Source organism: Macaca fascicularis, chromosome 5 (assembly GCF_037993035.2).
Source record: "Macaca fascicularis isolate 582-1 chromosome 5, T2T-MFA8v1.1".
In the NCBI taxonomy this organism is placed as follows: domain Eukaryota; kingdom Metazoa; phylum Chordata; class Mammalia; order Primates; family Cercopithecidae; genus Macaca; species Macaca fascicularis.
In genome coordinates, this window is record NC_088379.1 from 81,011,790 (window position 1) to 81,035,206 (window position 23,417).

At 43.0% G+C, this 23,417-nt stretch overlaps 1 protein-coding gene across 5 annotated transcripts in view; it reads left to right on the top strand.

Annotated features, from left to right (window-relative positions):
• SCFD2 (sec1 family domain containing 2) overlaps positions 1 to 23,417 on the top strand; it is a 510,081-nt gene that overhangs the window by 474,704 nt on the left and 11,960 nt on the right. For 2 of the 5 annotated variants that reach the window (XM_045392615.2, XM_005555295.4), the window contains 2 exons: positions 6,587 to 6,721; positions 22,172 to 22,291. In XM_045392615.2, the coding sequence (XP_045248550.2) occupies positions 6,587 to 6,721; positions 22,172 to 22,291 (255 nt within the window). Of the gene's footprint in view, positions 1 to 6,586; positions 6,722 to 9,537; positions 9,662 to 22,171; positions 22,292 to 23,417 lie in introns of those variants that run through there. The other 3 variants (XM_065545208.1, XM_074040033.1, XM_045392616.3) reach the window with 2 other exon arrangements.

The window sequence follows — 23,417 nt, forward strand, 5'->3', positions numbered from 1 at the left end:
AAGTTAACCAAAGGTTAAATTCTTATGTAGAAGGGAAAAGGGTTTAATAATCTATTACCTACAACCTGCAGCTTGCCAGTTGTTAAAGAAATATTTACACTAATGTTCCAATCAAAACTTAACAGGGTGTCTATGGCAGAGACCATGCTGTGTATTCCCAAAACTCCATTGCCTTTTCTTCTGGGGCAAATAGACTACTTTTTCCAGGTTCCCTTGTAGAATTGTAGAATCCAGGTTCCCAATGAACTGTGGTGGAAGTGATACATATCACTTTAGGACTGGACCCATAAAATCTCTGGAAATCCTTCATACTCTCTCTCTCATTCATCATCTGCTGATAAGAGGCAAAGTCTTCAGTGTAGGATTCGAATGCTCTAAGAAATGGTGTAGCACAGTGGTGCCCAACCTTTCTGTCACCAGGGACCTGTTTCGTGGAAGGCACCAGGCGGTGCAGGGTGGGGGGTTGTGGTTTCAGGATGATTCAAGCACATTGCTTTTATTGTGCACTTTATTTCTGTTATTACATTGTGATATATAATGAAATAATTATATAACTCACCATAATATAGAATCAGTGGGAGAGGTTAGCTTGTTTTACTGAAACTAGACAGTCCTGTCTATGGGTGATGGGAGTCAGAGACAGTGACAGGCCATCAGACGTTAGATTTTCATAAGGAGCATGCAACCTAGAACCCTCACATGTGCAGTTCACAATAGGGTTTGTGCTCCTAGGAGAATCTAGTGCCATCACTGACATGACAGGAGGCAGAACTCAGGTGGTAATTTAAGTGACGGGAAGCAGCTGTAAATACTGATGAAGCTCCGCTCATTCACCCACACCCATTCCTCCTGCTGTGTGGCCCGGTTCCTAACAGGCCACGAACCAGTAGCGGTCCATGGCCTGGGGTTGGGGACTCCTGGTGTAGCAGGAACCTGGGTCTCTGAATGATTGGGCAGGGCACAGATCTCCTACTGCCAGCCCACACTGGATGTGATATAAGCAATAAATCAATGACCAGCAAGAAAAGGAAAGAACAAATTTTTCTGAGTTTTTCATTCCTCTCCCAATCTCCCAAAAAGGTGAACTGGCAGAGAGTGTTTGATCAGAAAAACTAAATTTCTATGGTTTACCCTCTTAATATGGAGACAAACTATATGGCTAATCTCTCCTCTGGCCCTTCCTAGCACATGAGAGAATCTTTGAGTACGGCACCAGAGAAACCACATCTGTCTCCATTATCACCACCTTCTACAGGGTCCTGTGCTGAGAAGTGATTCATTCCTGGCTGAGTAGAAGATTTCGTGGAAGTCAGAGGGTTCCCATCTAAGAAATCATTGCCAAGCAGTTCATTCTAACCAGATTTCAGTGACATGATTTAGGGCACAAAATGGTCCAAACTAAGTGGCTGAGAGACAGAAACCAAAGGTTCTCCTCATTAAAAACTTAACTGGAAATTTTTTTCGTTAAGAAGACACAAGTACTGTTTCGTGCCTGAGAAAGTCTTTACCAAATTGTGCTCTCTGAATACACAATGTTATCCAGTTGTTCTGTACTTAGTTCTTTCAGTAGAAAATTTAGAGGGTTTTTTCCCCGCATATTCCCATTCAAGTAGGAAAACCTATCAACTTCTCTATAAATTAATATTTACATCATTTACTATGCTTTTGGTTACAATTAAAAATAGGTAAAGAAAAAAGTTCTAAAAAGCTGCAACAAGATAGGTAATTTTTTTCTGCCTTTCTAGCCCCTGATTCTTGCCCCTCTCCTTTTTTCCCATTTATGTATTTTTTTAAAATCTTAATGCTTTTAGGTAAAATATTAAACCAGAGTGTCCCTCTCATCCTCTACGGCATTGTTTTAATGGAATAAATACATTTTAGAATAAATTTTTACAATGTTCATTATCTCATCTTTTCTGTTAATATCTGTACCTGTTTTTGTCAGTGGTCAAGATTTGTTGTGTTTTGTTTTGTTTGTAGACTTAATCAGCTTCTGTTACTATTATAGCATTATGCTATAATAGTATATTATAGCATATACAATCAGTATTACAAACAATACTGATTGTATATAAACAATCCGATTGTTTACTAAATAAAATGCCACTTTTAGCTTGAAAAAAAAAAAAAGAAAGGTAATTTATGAAATCCTATGACTTAAAAGTCTAGAGGAGGGGTAGCTTCAAGTGGTGAGAGGCCATTGCCAGGGTAATGGTGGCAGGAATTGCAAATAAACAGGAGAAGCAAGTTCCTGCTTGTTCTTCCTGCGTTCCGGTCTCCCTCTAGTGCCTCCTATCGGCAGAGTCTAACAGACCCAGCTGACAAAGCACAAAAGTGGTTTTCAGAATCTCAGCCCAGCATCACAGAACTGAGTCTAGAAGAGAGGGTTTGGAGTTGAGAGACAATAGCTTAATAACGACCACATTTTCATAGAAAATGTTATTTCAAAATTATTGTTATATGAAAAGATGATGAGAGAGAATGCAACCAAAAAATGTAAGAAATGAATATCAAAGAGGTAGGTCAGGCAATTAATTAATAAAAGCATTTATGTTCTTTTTCTGGATTATGTGATGTGTTTGCTGTTACTTTTCTGTATTTTAAATCATAGTTTCCTTTCTTCTGCTAAATAAATGTTCACCTACATACCTTAAAAAATAAAAAAGAAAAGATTTTCAACATTCCCAATGTAGCACAGAGCAATCACAAAGTCTTAAGAATGAAGAGGTTAAGAAAACAGCACTTCTGAATCTCTGCTCACTACCCCCAAGGAGAACCCAGCTCAGCGGGCATTTTTCTCCTGGATGTTTCATTCCCCAAAATTTAGTCAAAAGTGGAGCAAGGGAAAGAGAGAGAGTGATCCTAGTGTCCCTACTTTCCCCAATCCCTCCATAACTCCTGCCTTCCCCTGTCTCCCAGTCTACACTGGGGTCACAGAACCCCTGAGAACAAATCCTATCACCCCAGGTACACTGTGCCTTGGACAGAGGAGGTACAGAGTATAGTGTTTTTGCTTAATTACAGAGCCACCTTTGTGCTGTGTATGATCTGTTTTCCAGAATCACTACTCTTCCTTTTTGTACAGTGCATCTTATGGAGAATAACAATCTTTTTTATTTTTTTGTAGGTTAAGGGGTTGCATTAGTCCGTTCTCATGCTGCTAATAAAGACATTCCCAAGACTGGGTAATTTATAAAGAAAAGAGGTTTAATTGACTCACAGTTCCACAGGGCTGGGGAGGCCTCAGGAAACTTACAATCATGGCAGAAGGGGAAGCAAACATGCTCTTCTTCACAGCAGCATCAAGGAGAAGTGCTGAGCAAAAGGGGGAAAAGCCCCTTGTAAAACCATTGGATCTGATAAGAACTCTCCCACTATCATGAGAACAGCATAAGTGTAACTGCCCCCCATGACTAAACCACCTCCCACCAGGTCCCTCCTGCTACATGTGGGGATTATGGGAGCTATAATTCAAAATGAGATTTGGGTAGGGACACAGCCAAACCATATCAGGGGTATATTTTCTTCTCTCTTAAATATGAAAGCCTATGTGTATTTCTCTGTGATTCTGCTTAAAGTTATTTTATATAATGAGTTTTAATAGATTAATAAATAACTGTAAGCTTCTGGAAGGAGGAAATGTCCTTTTATATCTTTATATTCCCTTCATGCTTTCTATCAGAATTCCATTCAGTTACAAGTAACAGAGATCTGAAAAATAGTGGCTTAAACATACAAGGTTTTATGGTGACATGTAAAGTAGGCACTAATTTAGCCTGTCCATGTTATGGTGATAGTGACTCCATAAATCATCCCTTACCAAGTTTTCTCTAGCTCTTTGCTTCACCATCTCTAACGAATGCCCTGTCTTCCAAGATGGCTGCTGGAGCTCCAGGCTTCACTTCTACATTCTAGCCAGCAGAGCAGAGGAAAGGAGAAAAGCATATCCTTCCATTTTAAAAAGGAGACTTTTGAAATTCTCACATTACCCTATTTGCCCAGACCTTAATTGCATGGCTATACTCAGCTGTAAGGAAGGCTGGAGAATGTAGTCTTTTAGCCAGCTGGTAATGTGCATGGCTAAAGATTGAAGTCTATTACCAAGGAAGAGATCAATTATTATTTGATGATAGTGCTGATAAGGTATCAGATTATTGGCCAAACAACTTCTTGTGGAGAAGCTTTAAAGAGATGAAAGTTTAAGAGAGTCAATGTCCAGAAAGGCTAAGGTAACAGAAGAGGATTCAAAACAATTTACTCAGGGAAGAGTATTTGCAGGATTCAGAGGCCACTCCATGGCCCTTTTTTTACATTTAAAATAATATTTATTAAATTTTCTTATGATTCTGGAAGTGGACCTCTTAATTTTGGAAAATTTGGAAAAATAAAATAAATGTCTCCTACTTCCTGAACCTAGAGATAACCCTAAATAACATTTTGGTGTGCTTTACCTCAATCTCTTTTTCATGCATAAAGAATTTATTAATTTTTAACAATTAAAATGAGATCATTCTTGCTGTCTGTAGTGGTGTTTTAAACTGTGCTGTAAATAAATAAATAAATAAATAAATGAACAATACAAAGTCTTCCTCTCACCTTTCTCCCTTGCTTGGTGTGCCACCCCATAATCGTTGCTGCTGATAGTTACTATGTTTCACACCAGAGTTTATTTTTGCATATTTCAGCAAACATAAACTTCCATATTCCCCCTGCCACTTTTTACACAGATTCTAGCCCATCATACACCGTGTTCCTCACCTTGCTTTTTTCATTCACACACTATTCTGTGCCTTGTTTCTGCCTCACAAGCACAGAGCTTTCCTCTTCTCTTTCATGGCATTTCTCCCTGTGGATGCACCCCATTTATTAAACAGCTCCCTACTGATGGCGCTTGGGTGACTTCTAATCTTGGTACTACAAACAATAAACAGCCTTTTTGGATCTCATTTGCATACAAGAGCATATGCAAAGAATAAATGACTAGGAGTGGGATTGCTATGTCAAATGCATCTGTGATATTAATAGGTATTATCGACTTGCTCTCTGCATTGATTGTAACAATTAACCCTCCCACCAGCAATGTGTTAGAGGGCCTGTGACCCCATGGCCTCATCAAAAGAGTGTATTTTCAAACTTTTGGAGTTTTGATAGTCTGATTAAAAAAAAAAATCCATCTTGGCATAGCTTTAGTTGCAATTTCTTTATGAGCAAGGTGGATCCATAGTTTTCAAAATATTCCTGTCTGACCAGTGTTTCTGTTCATTGCCTTGCCCTTCATGATCATTTAACCATGAGATCTCTGGACAAACAATGCTTTGTTTGACTAATAAACATAAAAGAGTTGGTATCCCCAAGTGAGAAGATGCTAGTTTTCCCTGCATCTTATCCCTGGGAAAGATGCCGGCTATATTCCTGCTGAATGGTTATGATTTTGATGGTTTATACCTTGCTTTATTTCTAAGCTATTTTAAATAAGAAAATTGGAAAGGGAAAATTTGAGTAAAAAAAATGACTGGAAGAAAAGCAATATGAAGCCAGGAATGAGGTCAGTACACTAAGTATTCTAGACAGTTGCTACAGACAAGTCACATATTTGTCCAATCAAAGAGAGAGTTTAATACAGGATATGCCTCAACTGTGCCTTGTTAGAAACTGGCTTTACTGAAGCTATAATAGATCAGAGAGTGCATTGAGAGAAGATATTCCTTCCTCCTTTGCCCTTCACGCCCCAGACTTCGTGCCATATCTGACTGGAGGATTGGGAGGAAGGTGGTGCACCAAGTGGGAAAAGAAAACAGGAAGAACTTGGTAACAAGAGCTAAGGAAAGAGGTGGAGAAAAACAGCTCAGAAAGTGCCGGGTCAATAAGGCAGCTGGCTCCCAATATAACCTAAACATGGATGGGTTATTCAGGTCACAGAAAAGGAAGGCATTTAGCAGCACTTATCAAACTGTAGAAGTTGTTGCAAACTAACATCTCCCTAATTCTATTGAAATTCTTATGATACCATGTAGTCTGCTTTCTGACCTTTGTCAGATTCCTTTATGTCATCTTAGCTTCTTTTCCTGGCCAGGTCATACTTGGGAGTTGAGCTCTGTGGAAGGAAGAGGGATTGCTTTAAGCTTGGTTATTGACAGCACATTGTAAGTAACATTGGAGTTCCTAGCAGAAGACAGCATAATTCTAAGAATATTCAGGAAAAACTGGAGACCATCTTCATGTCTGTATCAAATGACAGTACTTTGTTTCTCAGTATACTTCACGCATAAAATTGTCACTTTAAATAGAAAAATTAGTCATAGTATGATTGTAGCTCTGGTAAGATGTATTTGCTTGTAGAAGGGAACATGAGAAGCAGAAAAGCATGCTAAAGCATTGGGTGAAAGTTTATTTTAAAACCCAATGTTGTCATATTGTCTTTTCTCTGATACACACACACACACACACACACACACACACACACACACATCATAGCTATTGCTGAGTATCAAAATAAACTTGCTTTGCTTTCTTCATTACAGATAAAGCTGTACTCTCTCCAGACAAACCAAACAATCCCTTTACTCACAGTATTTTGTCTTTCCAGGCATCTTATAAGCCATTGTTGAAGCAAGTTGTGGAGGAAATATTTCATCCCGAGAGGCCAGATTCCATTGATATTGAACACATGTCTTCAGGTCTCACTGATCTCCTTAAAACTGGATTTAGCATGTTCATGAAGGTAAAGTAACCATGAAGATGTAATCCTGAATATAGAAATGTTCTCTTTGCTGGGCATGAAAATGCTGGCACCCTGTTAACCCTAGCCAGCACCACACAGATAACATTTGGTATTTTGGCTCTTCTAAAATCAAGGGCAATCTTTATCTTTTGATTACAAGCAGCCTGACCTGCTAGCCTCATACTGCTTCTTCTGACCTGAGCACTATGGTCTTTTCTGGTCAGCACGTGTGGTCTAAGGTGGAGGACACAAGCTCTCTGGGACAGCACTATTGAAACTCTCCTCCTTGCAGTCTATGTTTTCACTTAAAATGAATCCACAAAGCACACACCGGTCTTAGTGACAGCCCTTTGCTCTTAATTCTAGAACTGATTATATAGGATGATGAGTGGCTCTGCTCAGTCCTATGGCTAGCATCACGTCAAAACCCACTTGGAAATGACTTTTGGACTGGCAGACTCCTAGGTGACAAGTGCCAGAATTTTTCTGGCTCATATCTGGGGTGGGTCAAAATGACTGACCAGCCCTTGAAGTGGGGATGAAAGGAGGAAAAAGTACACAAATGTGATCTATTTTTAACCTACTGTAGAGTTTCTAAATCTAAAAAGATTTCAATAAGATTACAGGCTGACCTCTCAGTCCATGCCAGGATTTCACTTGTAATAACTCTTGGAAGTAACAGAATGTTTTGCCAGCATCAAAGCATCTTTGAAATCATGAATTAATCTACCTAAGAGATCTGGCCTTTCAGAGTTCAATAAATGCATATTCCAGGAAAACTGTTCCACTCCAAAAGCCAGAGGACAGATGCCAGACAATCAGACTCTAAACCAAGCAGTGAACCTGCTGGAGCGGACCTGCAGGTCTCCTTCCTGCTCTTCCCAATTTTCAGCAACTTCTGTTGCAGCGCCTCGTTGGTGCATTTTCCTTCTATATTTTTTAATAAAGCAGTGCAGTCAGCTTCTTCAAAGTGTTTAGGGACTTCTGAGTTGGTATAAGTAGGCCCAGAATTGGTCAGTGTCTCCCTATCCTGAGTAGCCCTTCATGGTGGCTAGTTGGTATAGAAACTCCCAGAGTAGACACAGTTTCCAACCTTTTCCACTTGAGCATTCTCTTCCTTCATTCACAGGCGTGGCTTTACCCTGAAGAGAGACTAAAATAACAAGTCTGGACTTTCAGAGCCTGGTTAGTAAGGTCTGAGGATGGCCCAATTCCCATGTGCCCTCTCCCAGACAGGCTGCTGTGTCTGTGGTACAGTCAGACCCTGTAGAGGGGGGTCTGACCAAGGGTACAAATGAAGGCTCCACCCCACCTGCACTCGGAGAGTTGCAGTGTAGGTGACAGGAGGCCCTAACTCTGCTCTTTGTCCACAGATGTTCCACAAAAATAACTGTTTATTAGCCAAAGGGATCTTTGATCAAATATGTTCCAGAAACACTGGCTTAAACAACAAATTTGGTTGTTTCTTTGTAGTCCAACATCACAGTGCCTTTAATACACTAATGGACTTTACAATCCTTCCTGAGGAGAATATAGAATAGATTATAGAACATAGTTGTGTTGTGTAAGGAGTATCCACCTGCATTTTCTGTCACTGTTTCATGAAACAAGAGTGTCACTTGTTGTTCTTGTTGTTGTTGATCATGTTTATTTTGGAGTTTATTTTTTAATGACCCTTTCAAACACTGCAGAGTGTTTTCTACATCGCTTCCTGCTCCACTGTCCTCAAGCAGGCTCCACCTAGGAAGATGTTTAGAACCGTCCTGGGCCAGCACTGGGCTATTGTGTTTCTCTCCATTTCAAACCCCCAGTGTTAGGGCTCATGACGAAATGCTCCGCCAGCTTAAGACTGATCTCAGAGGGAGGTTTCCAAGTAATGGATTTAAGAAAAAGGAATTTGTGTTCCCCCAGTTCCCCCCAGCAGCTGTCAGGATCCATTCCTCAGCCTTTAGCTGTGAGGCCCCAGCTCTCAGTTGCCAGGGCATCTCATCTGTCTATAGGGGGTGGGGAGAGTCCTGGTGGGCTGGCAACAAAGCCCTCTCCACTCCAGCCCCCAAAGGAGAGTCATTTTGTTTGTTTTCTAAATGGGCCTTCTCCGTGGCTGAACCCTCCTACCACTCCACATGGTACAGCAAAGAGTTACCTCTGGTGTATGTGTTAGGGTCTGAACAAAATTGGAATGAACTTAAAGAGGAACACCCAGGAGGGCTTTGAGACACTGACTGTAATTTCCCAAAGAGCTACGTCTTTGAGATAGAAGTGAAGCCATCAAGAGAAGATGTCTACCACTCTGCTTGAAGGCCCTCCAGAGGAGGATGCAAGATGCAGATGGAGTCTAACATGGCTATAACCGTTCACCAGCCTCCTTCGTGTTGTTTTCCATCACCTCTTACTCTCCCAAGTTATACAGAGAACCTGTGATCAGTGTGTACCATGGTTCAGCCAGGCTCTTACCATTCATTCTGATATTGATCCTCATGACAGCCTTAGAATGTAGGTCCTATCATTATCCCTGTTTACCAGTGAGGAAACTGAGGCCCAGAAAGGTTACGCAGTAGATGTGAACCTCCAGAAGGCTGAGAGGGGGTCTTACTCTCCCCTGTTCTCAGGCATTTTCCTAAGAGCACCCAGGAAATAGTGACACCAGAATTTGTCCCAAGGTCACTCGTATTCCAAAGCCTAGCTCTTAACCACATTTCTTGGCTCCAGGAGGCTGCCAGGCATTTTCTTGGAAGTTAAGTATTCATGTACTCATATGTCATTCATTCTGGTTTCCTTCGTGGTTACTCATTAGCACAACTGCTCTCCCTTTTCAGCATCTATCCAGCTCATGAATAAAATCTATGCCTGGGCTGGTCATCGAGACAGCCAGTGTGAATGAGCTCCCTCGAGGGTCATCTGCTGCTACCTCATCTGCATCTCTGGGACTTGGCCCTGGGACTCATTGGCAGCACTCCCCAGGAGAATAAGTGTGTGCATTGGAGTTGAGTTGCCTCTACACATTGCATCTTCATTGTGTATTAGCTACCAACAGTTATTGCTCATTTCTTTCTTGTCACTTGCTGCCCTGCTTTGTTCTTCTGGAATCTGCTCCCTCCTCCCCTTCTCACTCAAGACCCACCAGTGCTGAGCCAGAAAGACACGAAAAGGCAAATTCTGCTGAATAAAGTTATCAATGTGGAATCCTTCCCGTGCTCAGGGTGCTGATGTAGAAATGGGAGAATTCTAGAGCCTGAAAGGCTCTAGCTGAGCTGCTCATCCATCCCTTCCCTATCTCTGAACTCAAAGATGGTTTCGTGATGGTGCTGACACAGGGACACCCAGAAACAGGGTCTATAGACTGTACGGGGATGAGGGCAGATTGAGAGGCTGGTGAGAGATGCGCTGGGTAACAGAGCCAGCAGTTACTCCCGTGGGGTGTAGAGTGTGTGCCCTCACAGCAGGTGATGGAAGGAACACAGGAGAACATTGTCCAGGCCTCACGTGGCTTCTTCAGGGCTCTATACATTTTGTTCATACTTTTGTAGCTGCAGTCATATACTGTTTTGTATCTATACATATTAGGTACCTTTCTCCAGACTGTTTTTCTTCAGACTAGTGTTTTCCTAACTGCACAACTTGATTCACTGCACATTAGTGGATCAAGATATCAGTCCAATGGTTTTGAACAGCATGTTTTACTGAAAAAGAACAGAACAGACTAGATCAGAGTTCACTGCATCTAGCAAGATAAAATAACACAACCCAGTTGCACATAGATACACACGCATTATTTAAATGTTTTCTTATCAAAAGAATGTGAACGCTATCACTGTGAGAATCAGAAAGCTGATTCTTTTCTTTTCTGCATCCTCAGTGGTCGGTACCTGTATAGGCCTTACAAACAGCAGAGTCTCACCAAAAGTTGGGAGGGTGGTCAGGGTGGACCTGTTTTAGTCCTTATTCAGAAAGCAGCACAGCTCCAAGGCACTGGTTCCTCTTTCCAACTACTGCCCTTAAGCCAAAAGCTTCTATCTCAGTTTCACAGGGGTTGCAAGGTAGCAGCCCCAATCACTCAACTCCAGTGACCCTCAAAGGAGGCCCTGACCCTCCTTTCCAGCAGCTACTAAGCAAGGCAAAGCTGGTCATTGCTTCATCTGTAGGTAACCCCAAACAAGCAGCAGCCCACTCGCTCTTGCCTCGCCCACCATGCGTTGATGTGCACAACGGGAAGGAAGCCTGCCTCCACCTCTGTCAAAGAAATCTGATGCTCTCTTCTCCTTTCCACACTGACAGTGTGCAAATCTGTTTCTTCCAACTTCTTTGTTTCTCTAGAGAACAGAACAGAACAGAAGTAAACGAGTGTATTTTGTAGACTGAGAAATTCAAGGAATCAAGAGGAGAAATGTCCTCACAGAGTGGTCACATAGGAGAATGAGTGACACCAAGGGAGATTTGAGGCTCTTTCCTATTTAACAGCTTTATTTTTTAAGTTACATTTTATAAATGATAGACAGCTGTCTCTTTCATGCATTCCTTCCTCATGCCATCTACTATAAGCTATGCTAATAGCAATCACTTCATTCTACTGTGTTTGTTTACAACAGCCAACAGAGAGTAGTGGTAACACATCTGGAGTCACATTATTTGGGTTAGAACCCGAGCTCCACCATTTACTAGCTATGTGACCTTGGGCACATCTCTTAACCTCTTTGTGCCTAAGTTTCATCATCTATAGATCAGGGATGATAATAGCATCTACTTTTGGGGGCTATTATGATAATTAAATAAATGAATGCATATAAAGCACTCAGAACAATGTCTGGCCCGTAGTAAGTACTACATAAGTATTTGCTATTATTATTTTTATGGGTTTGTGTCCCTGCCACACTGTGACGTCTGAAAAGAGCCACCTTTAATACCCTTGTATGCCTGTACGTAGCCAGTGCTCAAGTATTTGGGGCACAAAGCCTAACTGTTGGGTGAACAAGTGAATTAAATAGAATAGAATAGATATGCTGCCCCCCCCAAAAAGTCACAAACATTTCATATTTCACTACTGATTTGCTCTTGTCAGAAAGGCATGGAGTGCTGAGTGCTCTTCTTTTGCTGTGCCTGTAGGAAGCCGTGTTCATAAGGCAGTAATGTGTTTTTCCAGACTCCTCTTTTCCTTTTCCACTGTGAGTAACTTGTTGAGCTCCTCAGTCTTGGGAGACATCGACTGTCCTTCTTGGGGCAAACTGTAGGGAGCCAGTGAAAATCTGGACACATGCCGTCACAAGCTGTTTCACAGGAATGGAGGCCAGCAGGGCTAGACCCTGGCCAACACAGAGGCAGAAGCCCCAGGCAACTCAGGCCCACAACTCTCCCAGGAGTACTTCAGCAGTGCAGTCTTCACGTACGGGAACTGAGCAAGAGCTCTGCTCTGCAAAGGTTTGCTGCTGCTCCTCTGGTAACCTCAGCACTGCAGGGAAATGGAGACCTCCATTCCAGGTACTTGGAAATGGCTCACAGAACTCAATCTTATTTATGTACATTTTTGCAGGCAGCGAAAGTTGAGAAAAATACCTGTGTGTCTAAGATTATCTGCATCAAACAAATCCTCTATGATAGGAAAGTCAGGGTAGCTGGATTTTGCCTTTACTAAAGTCAGAATTTCATCTGCGTCATATTGCAACTGGTTGAACTTACTTTCTTTGCAGTGTTTAGCATGCATTCCTGTTGAAATCAGATTGTCCAGAGAAGTCTTTCATCTCCACCTGTTCTGGTTATCTATTGCTACATACCAAGTCATCCCAAATCATTGATTTAAAATAGTACTGATCACTCATTTTACTCATAATCTACACTCTGGGTAGAGCTCAGTAGGGAAGGATTCACCTGCAAGATGGCTCATTCATATAGTCAGAAAGTAGACGCCGAGTGGTAGCTGGCATCGAGGGGCCTCAGTTTCTCTCCATGTGGGCCTTTTCATGTGGCCAAGATTTCTCACAGCATGGCAGCTGCATTCCAAGGGCAGGCATCCTAGGAGAGAGCCAGGATTCAGATGTATTGTATTTTATGACCTAGCCTCAAATGCCACATAACATCACTTCCACAGCACTGTACTCTATTTGTCAAGGCTATCACAAATGCCCACCCAGGTTCAAGAGGAGGGGACACACACTTTTCCTCTTGAAAATGGATCAAGAGCATGAGGAACAGAAAATATTGTCATGGGCACTTTTGGAAAATACAATCTGTACTCCACCTAAATATGTTTGGCTGTCAAGCTGAGCAAGGCAGTGTTTGGCTAATCCTAGGAGTTTTCCCTCCAATCTAGAGGATGGAAAAATCACTCATGCTTCTAAGCTGGTTTCAAAATAAGTGAGCCCAGAAAGGCTTTGTCAATGAAAGGCCTGTTTGCTATTCTTCCATATGTTTTTTAACAATATAATATTTTTAAAAATACTTCCTGATAAGAAACTGAGCTGGGGAACTTTCCTCTCCCAAGTTTGCTCCATCAAGTCCCATAAAGTAAGCCAGATGAGCTGGGGAGAAGAGCAAGTATACCCACTAGATCATTTTTCCAGCAGTTCTGAGAAGTGTTTGAAGTAACTTGATGTACTTCTCAACCAGAGGATAGACTTGCGGTTAGCCACACACAGCTGTCAGCTTCAAAGGGCAGTGTGTGAAGCCCACTAGGGGGTGGTTCTAGCAAACTAGGGAGAAATAGCTTTGGCAGAACCTGACATTCTTAAAACAGCCTTTTCTCCAAAATCCTTGTGCATGGAATACCTTGAGCTCCTTAGAGAAAAGCTTGATAATGATCTAATAAATAAATCAAAACATACCTTACCCCTCTCCCTACAACATTAATTTAATTTAAAACTAGCATGTCTAATAGGCAGCACTTTTAAAGTGCATTTCTGGAATTTGTGGTTTGGATCTCAATCTCCTGAAAATAATTTATTTTCTATCTACTCCATATGTTTGGACCTCAGCTTGTTTTGACTAAAGGACATGATTTGTCAAGATGTTTTCTCTGATAAAATTGACATGAGGAGGTTGGGTTTTATCTAATGAAACTGCATGAGGCCCTTTTACCTCCTTTTAAGTGTGCTTTTTAAGATGTTCTTTCTTTGTTCTTTCATTTCTTATGTGGCCATGCTTAATTGGAAAAAATTTTTTAAACTATGAAAAAGACTCACAGAAAGCCCAGTGCTTACCTCTGGGTCCCTTATCTAAGTGGATATGAGTCTCCCATTGCCTTAAGTGGCAACAAAAAGAGGACCACAAGGAGAACTAGAGCAACTGCTCAGGTAGGCTTTGAAAAGCTGCTGGTGTTGAGGGGTAAGAGTTAAAACTCTTTCCATTGGAAGTAAGATGCCAACAAATTGTAATAACTTAACTAAAGGAAAATTTATTATGAGGCCCATGGGATGTCCTGGGGAACCCAAGGGCAGCGATGCAAGAGACCTCAGGGAGGATTGAGACTAAGAACTGGAAAGCCATCAGGAAACCAGACAGTTCTATGAGACCCATTCTGCCCTGAATGAGAACAGTGCCCTGCATTTTGTAGATTCTCAATAAATAGTATAAATGAATGGTTGAGTAGAGTAGCTATGCCACAGCTTTGACTGAACCTCATTTATCTTCAAGCTTTTGAGGTTAAGCTTCAATTCCCAGGGAAGGGCCTCTAGTTGGCCCACCCTGGGTCAGGGGGCCATTCCAGAACCAATCAACTGTGACTGAAGGACAGGGTCACACTGTGACTGCATGGATGCTGGGACCCTTTCGTATGACCATGTGGACAGGAGAGATTGTTGGCTTGTGGATTGGACAGATACCTGCAGAAGAATCTATAACAGGGGTAAAGGATGCTTTGGAATGCAGAACAAAAATCATGGGCTGTCAGTAAAGATTGATGTCAGGTCCTTGGATGGTGAGAGCTGAACATGCCTTGGAGGTCATGTAATCCAGTTACACATTGTTCGTATAAGAAAAACAAGACAGGGTGCAGTAGTCCTCCTGTAATTCCAGCTGCTGGGGAGGGTGAGGCAGGAGGATCGCTTGAGCCCAGAAGTTTGAGAATAGCTTGGGCAACATAGCAAGACCCTGAAAAAAGAAAGAGAAAAAAGAAAGACTGGAAGGAAGGGAGGGAGGGAGGGAGGGAGGGAAAGAAAGAGAGAGAGAGAGAAAGAAAGGAAAGAAAGAAAAGAAAGAGAAAAAAAGAAAGAAGAAAGAAAGAAGGAAAGAAAGAAAGAGAAAGAAAGAAAGAAGGAAGGAAGGAAGGAAAGAAAGAAAGAAAAAAGAAAGGAAAGAAAGAAAGAAAGAAAGAAAAGAAAGAAAGAAAGAAAGAAAGAAAGAAAGAAAGAAAGAAAGAAAGAAAGAAAGAAAGAAAAGAAAGAAAGAAAGGAAGAAAGGAAGGAAGGAGGGGGGGGGGAGGGAGGGAGGGAGGAAGGGAGGGAGAGAAAAGAAAAGAAAAGAAAAGAAGCAAGACTCAGAGGGCTGAACTATTGGATTAGGTCCATTGGACTTAAGGACATTTCTGACAAGAGGAAAATATCTCAGTGTTCACATTTGTTGGTTAAATGAATACAAATCCTGGAATTCCTCTTTGCAACACTATTTGAAACCATTGTTTATATTTTCTTTTTCTCAATCATACTCCATGCTGTGAAATACGGTTCAATATTTGCATAACATTAGCTAAACATGATCCATAAGTTCAAGTGAGATAGATTTTGGTATGAACTGTAAAGCAAAAACACAAACTTGATTTTGGCAGTCTGTATATTGCATCTGACAGTGTGCAATGATTGAGAGGCTCTTTTGTATGCTAGTCATTGTTGCGGTTAAGGAAGATATAGAGACAAACCAGGTTCCCTACCTGCCAAAGCACAGCTATATCACGTAGCTTAAAGTTTTTTAAGGAGATGGATGAGAAAATTGAGGATTGCGGAGAGAAGAGATAAGTGGTGTGGTGGACGGAATGTGAGGGCACAGAAGAATAGCTCAGTCAGGGAGTCAGAGAAAGCTTCCCAGGGGAGTTGGATTTTGCCAGACCAGCAGGAGTTAGGAACTCCGAAGTAATGAAATGCCAGCATACATTGAGGTGAGTACAGGCAGTTCCAAATGACTGGAGCTAAGGGTGACATGCAGGGAGTAGAAGAATATGAAGACACAGATAAGCAGAAACTCGATCCCAGAGGGCTGGAGTTTTGACATTTGACCAGAAACACTGAAGTGCCATTGGATGTTTGCTAGGAATATATAACCAGTTTACATTTTATGAAGTTCACCCTGGCAGCAGTGCATGAGACAAAAACAAGAGCAGACTGACTGGGGAGGGAAGGTGAGAGGATGAAAGTCTAAGGTCAAGTAGGGCCAAGGGACGAGGGGACGGGGATGAAGCCTGGTGGATTCCACAGGACGGGGATTGACGGGATGCAGCCGTAAATGAGTGGAGGCTGTCTAGGGCCATTCATTTAGTTTGGAGTGACTGGATGGACAGTGTTAACATTGTTTCCATTGGGAAGCAGAACTGGAAAAGAAGAAAACTTGCACTTTAGACTTGTTGAATGTAGGAGCCTGAGAGACAGCCTGATAGCTCAGCAGAGCCTGGGCCAGTGTTAGCAATCTGGGGACACTGGCATGTGTGAGGCATTGAACTATGGACAGGGACAGGGCCACCCAGGGAGGATGTTTGGGAGAAGATCAGGGGCCAGAGGCCAGAGCAGTCAGGAACACAGCTTGTCATGGAGCAAGTCGAGCAAGAGGAGCCCTCCAAGGAGGGAGAGAAGCTAAGAGGGCTTAGAAAGTAGAGGGCAGGGGGGAAGTTTCAGGAAAAAGGAAGCCATCAACTGCAGCAAATGAGGCAGAGAGGTCAAGCTGAACAGCCGACGGGCTCTAGCAGCATGGAAACCTTTTGCAATGGTATTAACTAAGTAAAAGTAAGTCCCACAGGCTCTGGTGACTGGCTGATGTTTCTAAAGAACCAAAAGTACAGAGTTTTAAGAGATGAATGCTGATAAAAATGCTTTTCGTTTGAAGACTTTGTTGAGAAAAGGCAGTATGTGGAATGAAAGGTACAACGGTTACAGCTCTGCAGCGAGAGGGACTTTGATTTCAACCTCAACCCTACAGCTTACTAGTTCCGCCGCTTTGGACAAGTTATTCCACCTCGTTAAGCCTCTGTGTCTCTGTGTGAAATGGGGCTTCTGCCTACTTCATAGATTCCAAGGCTTGCATAAAGTGATGCTTGTCGCTTACCCTCTCCCACCTGATTTTCCTCCATAGCGCTCACCACCTTCCTTACTTACCCACTGACTTACTGATTTTATTGACTGTCGCTCTCCCTCTGCTAAAATATCAGCTCTGTGACAGCAGGGGTTCTTCTCTCTTTGGTTCACTGATGAATCCCTGATGCTTAGAATGGTGTCTGGCCCCACAGTAGTTAGTCAATAAATATTTGTTGAATGGATGAATAAGTGAATAAAACATGAAACATGAAGTGTTCAGAGGGAGTGGCAGTGCTGTTACTAATTCCTGGGGGGAGAAAAGCCATTACCAAGGGCCAACTTCAGTGTCACCCTGGGTGCTTCCGAGGCTTAGTACCCCCTTAAGGCCAAAGCTCCTATTGAACTGTCTTCCTTCTACAAGGCCCTGTCCATTGTTGTAGAATGACCTCCCCCTTGCCTGTTGTAGGGACAAATGAATCACAAATAAAGAGAAACTGAGTGGAGGAGCACCATGTGGAGGAGGAATCAGGATCCCAAACTCTTAGAGGGCACCTGGAAACTGGAAGCAGCAGCAGAAACCCTTCTTTTGGCAACCCCAGTGATAGAAGACAATCACAACACATCAAAGAGCTCTCCCAGGGGTGCACTCCTCCAAAGGGGTCTCAGCAGCCTCTGCTGCAAAGGCTGAGATGGAATGGTGTAAGGAAACTGTCTTCTCTCACCAGAACTGATGTCTTAAAATCACAGCCAGCAAAGATTTAGAAAATGAAGGAAAGAACAGTGACTCAGACTTACTTTATTAATCTGTGCATTTGCAATTGCAGTAGTTATGCTTCAGTCTTTCATCTTCAAAGTGCCTTATACCATGAACTAACATGCAAACAGGGCTTAGTCGTGTATGGCCTATTGTAAGGAATGTGTTATTCTGATGGAAAAGACTGAAAAGACTCCACTTCCCAACAGTCTGCTGACTTGAACAGCTCCACAAGAAAAGTCTGGTATCAAAACATGAATCTAAACAGAAACCAAAATAGCAAACACCAACATGCATTAATTGGACCCATTTATTTGTACCAAAACCAACATTCCCCCCACTCCTTAGCCCCAGGGTATTGTTCTTTGTTGTCGCAGTTTGTTTCTTTTTTTTCCCTTTTCATCTGTCAATACATCCTTCCAGGATTCTCCCAATGTACTTTGGATTCCAGACTCTCTTATAGAAAGCATATGTCTTTGGGAACATATTGTACCACGTTCAAGTTCTGGAGCCAATTTATTTCTGTCCCAGGATTAAGTGAGAAACAACAATTGTTTGTAGGGCTGGAAGGAAGATCCGGGTTACTTACTCAGGCAGGAGAACTCTGCATAAAGTAAAGGGAGAGTTTCTAAGAAAAGAAGGGCCTTTCCTGTTAACCTGCGGATATGATTCATTCCTTCATGTAACTATTTCATTCATGCAACATTTACTGAAAGCTTACCAGGTGCTAAGTACTAAGCACAAACAGGCCAAAACCCACTGGTGTGGTCCACACCGTGTCTATAGCCTGCAGGCCTTTCTTACTGATATGGAAAATCCCCAAGGTGTATAGTTGAGTAAGTATAAGGTAGACTGTTAAGGTCAAGATGATGATTACCTTTGGGGAGGTAGTGACAGGAGTAGGTCATGAGGGGGTCTCTTCAGGGTGCTGGTTTTCTGTTTCTTGGTCTGGGTGCTGGTTACACTGGTTTGTTTACTTTCAAAATTAATGGAGCAGCACACTGGTGATATGCATACACTCAGTAAATTATCATATGTTTAACAGATGTTCCAAAAAACAAATACCAGGTGTTCAGGTATGGCACAAGCCGCCGTGAATGGCTCCAGCAAATAGTGTGTGTGGAGGAGATGAAAACAGAGTCATAAACCAGAGCCACATTGTAAAAGCCTTATATGCTAAACTACAGAGTTCGAACTCTATCCTAAAAGTTATGAGATTCTATGCAGAGAATCTGAGCATGTGATGGAGCCGAGAGGTGTTTAAGAGTGTGGCCTCTGGCATTTTGCTCCTGGATCCATTACTGTGCCTGAACCTCAATCTCTGCATTTGCAAAACACACTAATAATTGTGTTTGCTTTCTAAGGATATTTTGAAAATTAAATGAGATAATACCAAAAAAAGTGCAATGTCTGCTATATTCAATAATGAATATTTGTATTTTAGAAAACGTACTTGGCAAAAATGAGGAGAATGGATGGGGTATGGCCAAACTGCGTAGGGGAGACAAACTAGAAGACTGTAGCAGTGATCTAGTGTGGAAGTAACCAAGGAGCTGTTGATAACTTTAAGTAGGTAGAATGAACAGAACGTCATCTGGGAGATGAAAGAGACAGCAAAGTCTAAGATGCCCCTCATGTACCTGGCTCAGGTGACTGTGAAGGTGGTGATGCTGTTAAAAATTCAAGAGAAGGAAAGGTTTTGGGGAAAAGATCACGGATCACATTTGAAACCTGTTGAGTTCAGAAATCTCGGGAGGTATCGTCCGCAGGAGCTGGGTGGTGCTGTCCACGGGAGCTCAACAGAGATGACTGAGCAAAAGGCATAGGTTTGAGATGTACATAAAAAATGGCGCATGAGAAGATGAGGTCCTTCAGGGATGTTGCATTGAGTGCAAAGGGCAAGGAGCCAAGGATGGAGCCATAAGTAACAACATTTAAATGGGCATACCGAGAAAGGGAACCTATTAAGAAATCTGAGAAGAAACAATTAGAAGGGTAGAAGGAACCACCTAGAGAAAGTGCTATCATGGTTCTTAAGGAGGGTGTCATCAGCTGTGACAAATGCCACAGAAATGTCAGGTTAGATGACAACAAAGGAGTGTCCACTGACTCCTACAATATGATAGCCACTGGTGACTCCCGTGAGAGCAATTCCAGGGTACAGTAGGACAAAAGCAGGGTTGCTATGGTGTCTGATATGCAGATTGGAAGAAAGCAGTTGACAAACGTGGTCAGGGAGAAACAGAGGTACAGAGCAGGATGCGGACTTGAGTCTTTTTCTAAAGATGAGAGTGTTTTGAAATTTTTTCCAGTATTCACCACCACCTATTTTGAGGCCATTAGATAGTCCCCTAGTCCTCTCTCTTCTCTCTGTCCTTCCTTTCCTCCTGCCTGCTGCCTTTGCATTCTGAATTTCCTCTTCAGAAGCCAAGGAATAATGACATAACTGGGAACACTTAATGCATCATCCTTTCAAGTGCTTTTAGAATAAGATGTTGAGACATGGGTGTAATCAGGCAAGGGAGCCAGAGATCTCAGCTGAGAAAGGAGTTAGGGGTTGGTAAGAGAAAGGGCTTCCTCTTGCCCTGCTCCTCCCCCAGGCACTCCTCTGGACTGCCTGTGACCCACAGATGCATTGTGATGGACATGTACACTTATACATTCATTCCCCTTCTCCTTGCTGGAGGTGAAGCCTGTTACCCACCTTCTGGCTTTGGTGGCCACGCAGGCAGCTGGCAGACTTTTTCCTGCAAGGACTCCATGCATGCTCCATTCTGGCTGGGCCTCCCTGTCCCGCTCCACCCTTCCGGTGACTGATTGTCTCTGGAACTTGGCTCACACTATTTCTCCTGCCCACTCCTCATCAAACCAACTGTGGCTTCCAGATTCAGCTCAAAACATACTGTCTTCAGAAATTCCTTCTTGTCCCCTCAGTATCCCCATCACTGAGTCTAGTTATTGGTCATTTTGCATTTCCTGAGTGGTTACTTTGAGTTATTCTCATTTTAGTATATAAGAATATTTTTACCTCATTGATGAAATCATAGGGAATCAGGTGGAATTCTCCACAGCATCTTGTGTAGGTTCCATGCAACATGGACCCTCAGCTCAGGCTACCTTGAAGAAGTTAAGGGCTATAAGTCTGTACTGTAAGCACCTTGAGGGGTGGGCCCTGTGCTTTTTCATCTTTGTACACCCTCTGCCTCCACCTACCTAAGGCTTTATTTATTATTTCCACAAACATTTATTGAGCACCTATTATGTACCAGAAATTGTACTAGGTAAGCTGGGAATAGCATAAACCAGGAGGATGAGGCTCTTGCTTCACGGAATTTATGTTCTAGTAGAGAAGATGGCCAACAAGTAAACAAATAACTAAACAAATAGAGTAACGACAAGCTGTTTTACATGCTTTGAAGGAAATAAACAGAGCCATGCAACAAAGAAGGGGGCACATTTATACTGAGATTAACAAGAAAGAAAGAAGTTGTCCCTCAGCCTTCTCTTGTTTTTAGTAGCTCCTGCTCCTTTAACTTTTCTTTCAACGAAATCTTTATCGAAAGAGACATAATAAGGAGTTGTGTTATACATTTTCCCAGTCAATGAGTTCACAGACCACTGGGACATCTGATAGCTAAGAAATCATCATCTCTCTAAGGGCTGTTTATCACACCTGCATAATGAAGGTAGTGACACAGGATTTTTCTCACCCACTTTGCCAACCAGGGACCTCCACAGCCAGCAATGCCCCACTCCCAGGCCTTGCTAGACCCCAGACTTGCCACAGGAGATGCCCCACCTACTCGGCCCACTGGGCCATACATGGCTTGTGCACTGGCTCAGCCTGTGGCTAGGCAGGCATGCCCCAGCTCACCCATGTTATAGCTTGTACCTGCATTCAGCGGTTCCCGAGTTCTTGTCCCATGCCCAAGAAGAACAAGGTCACACTGACAATTGAAAAGTGAGGAGGGTGGAGAAGAATTTTATTGAGCAACAGAACAGCTCTCAGCAGAGAGGGGATGCAAGGGTGGTCCCCAACTGAAGTCAGGTGGTTTCGCTCTGTGTGTGGCTGTGTCCGGGGCTTTTATGGGCTCAGAATGGGAAGTGCATGCTGATTGGTTTGCAAGTATGCAAAAAAAGGCTAAAACAAAGTCACCACTGAAAGATAGACATGACAGTGTAAAAAACCAATTAGGGAAGGGTAGGTATATGTAAAATAGGGGAAGGGTAGGGATCAATCAGAGGAAAACACACCAAATAGGAAGACAGGTTCTCAATCCAATCCATGGATTTACCTGGGACTTGTAGCTAGGCTTTAAACTGTCATCAGGTTTCACCAGGGTCCCACCCCTATCTCCCTAGGATTTATCTGCCTCCTGCCACTATCAGTAGTAGTCCTGAGGTTTCTACAGAGGGACAATGAAGATGGCACCCAGCTGCATCGCACCTGCATCACTGCCATCCATCTGATATTGCTGGTGTTTTGTTTTGCAGGTGAGCCGCCCTCATCCTAGTGACTACCCTGTCCTGATCCTCTTTGTGGTAGGTGGGGTCACAGTCTCTGAAGTGAAAATGGTCAAAGATCTTGTGGCATCATTGAAACCAGGAACCCAGGTACTGAGTCTTCCATGATTTGAACAAGACCTCAGAGGCAGGGGTGTGAAGGGTGGGTGAGGGCCCTCCACCCAGGGGTCCCAGTGCCCATCTCCTAGCCTGCCTGCCTATCACCCTCCTGGCTTTGTTTCTTCCCTCCTGCTGCCACCTGTGTCACAATGTCTTCCTGCAGCCAGAACCAGCCCTACATGCCCATACAGGAACAAACAAGTTCCTTTGTTCCCAGAGGTGCAGGACTGGGTCATTTTGATAAAGTCTATCATGACATTAAATGCTATGACACCAGGCAAATTAGCCCTAAATGGAAACTCTGTTGTTTGCAAAATAAACTGGGGTAGGGTGGAGTCCGGTGGGGTGAAGGGAGGGAGGAGAGCTCTTCTTTTGTAGCTCTGGGCTTCTGGGGCTAAGGTACTGTTATCCCTATTCCTGATTCCTTAGGGTCCTATATTCTCTGGTGTCCAATCAGTGTTGAATATCTCAGGAGTTTTCACTGCTCTCTAGGCTCCAGATAATGGAGGGATGACTCCAAGAACCACCTCCCAACTGTGGCAATTAGAGAGCAGAGTCAGAGGAGTGCGGGAAGGAGCATTGTCCAGACAATGACTAGTGTTGTAGCTTTCTTCTCTATACCTCTTGCCAGGCCCCATCCCATCCCCTAAACAAGAAACTGGCTCTGTGGCCCAGTAGTGAAGAACGTAGACCTTTCTATTTTATGGGCCCAAGTTCCAATCCTATCTCTGCCTTTGACTAAGCAGGTGATCTGGGAGGAAAAAGCCCTCAGTTTCCTCATTTAGGAAATGGGCCAAGGTGGCTGTGAATCTTAAATCAGAAGAGGCTTGAGAATATGCTTCTTAGCACTGTGCCTGGCTCAGAACTCTCAGTCAATGATGGCTGCAGTTATTCCCGGCCGTTTTTGAGCAGTCACCACACTGCTGTGCTGGAGGATTTGAGGCTCACAGAATGAGGCAGCAGGAGCCCAGGGAGAGAGGCTTCTGGAAGAGGAGAACCCCTGCCTCTGGAAGTTCTCCTGTGACTGGGGGTGCACAGCCTGTTAAATTGGTAAGATGTAAAATGCTTGCCTTAGTGTGTTCCCCAAAGCAGCCCCAAAGCCAGGGATGAGAGAGCA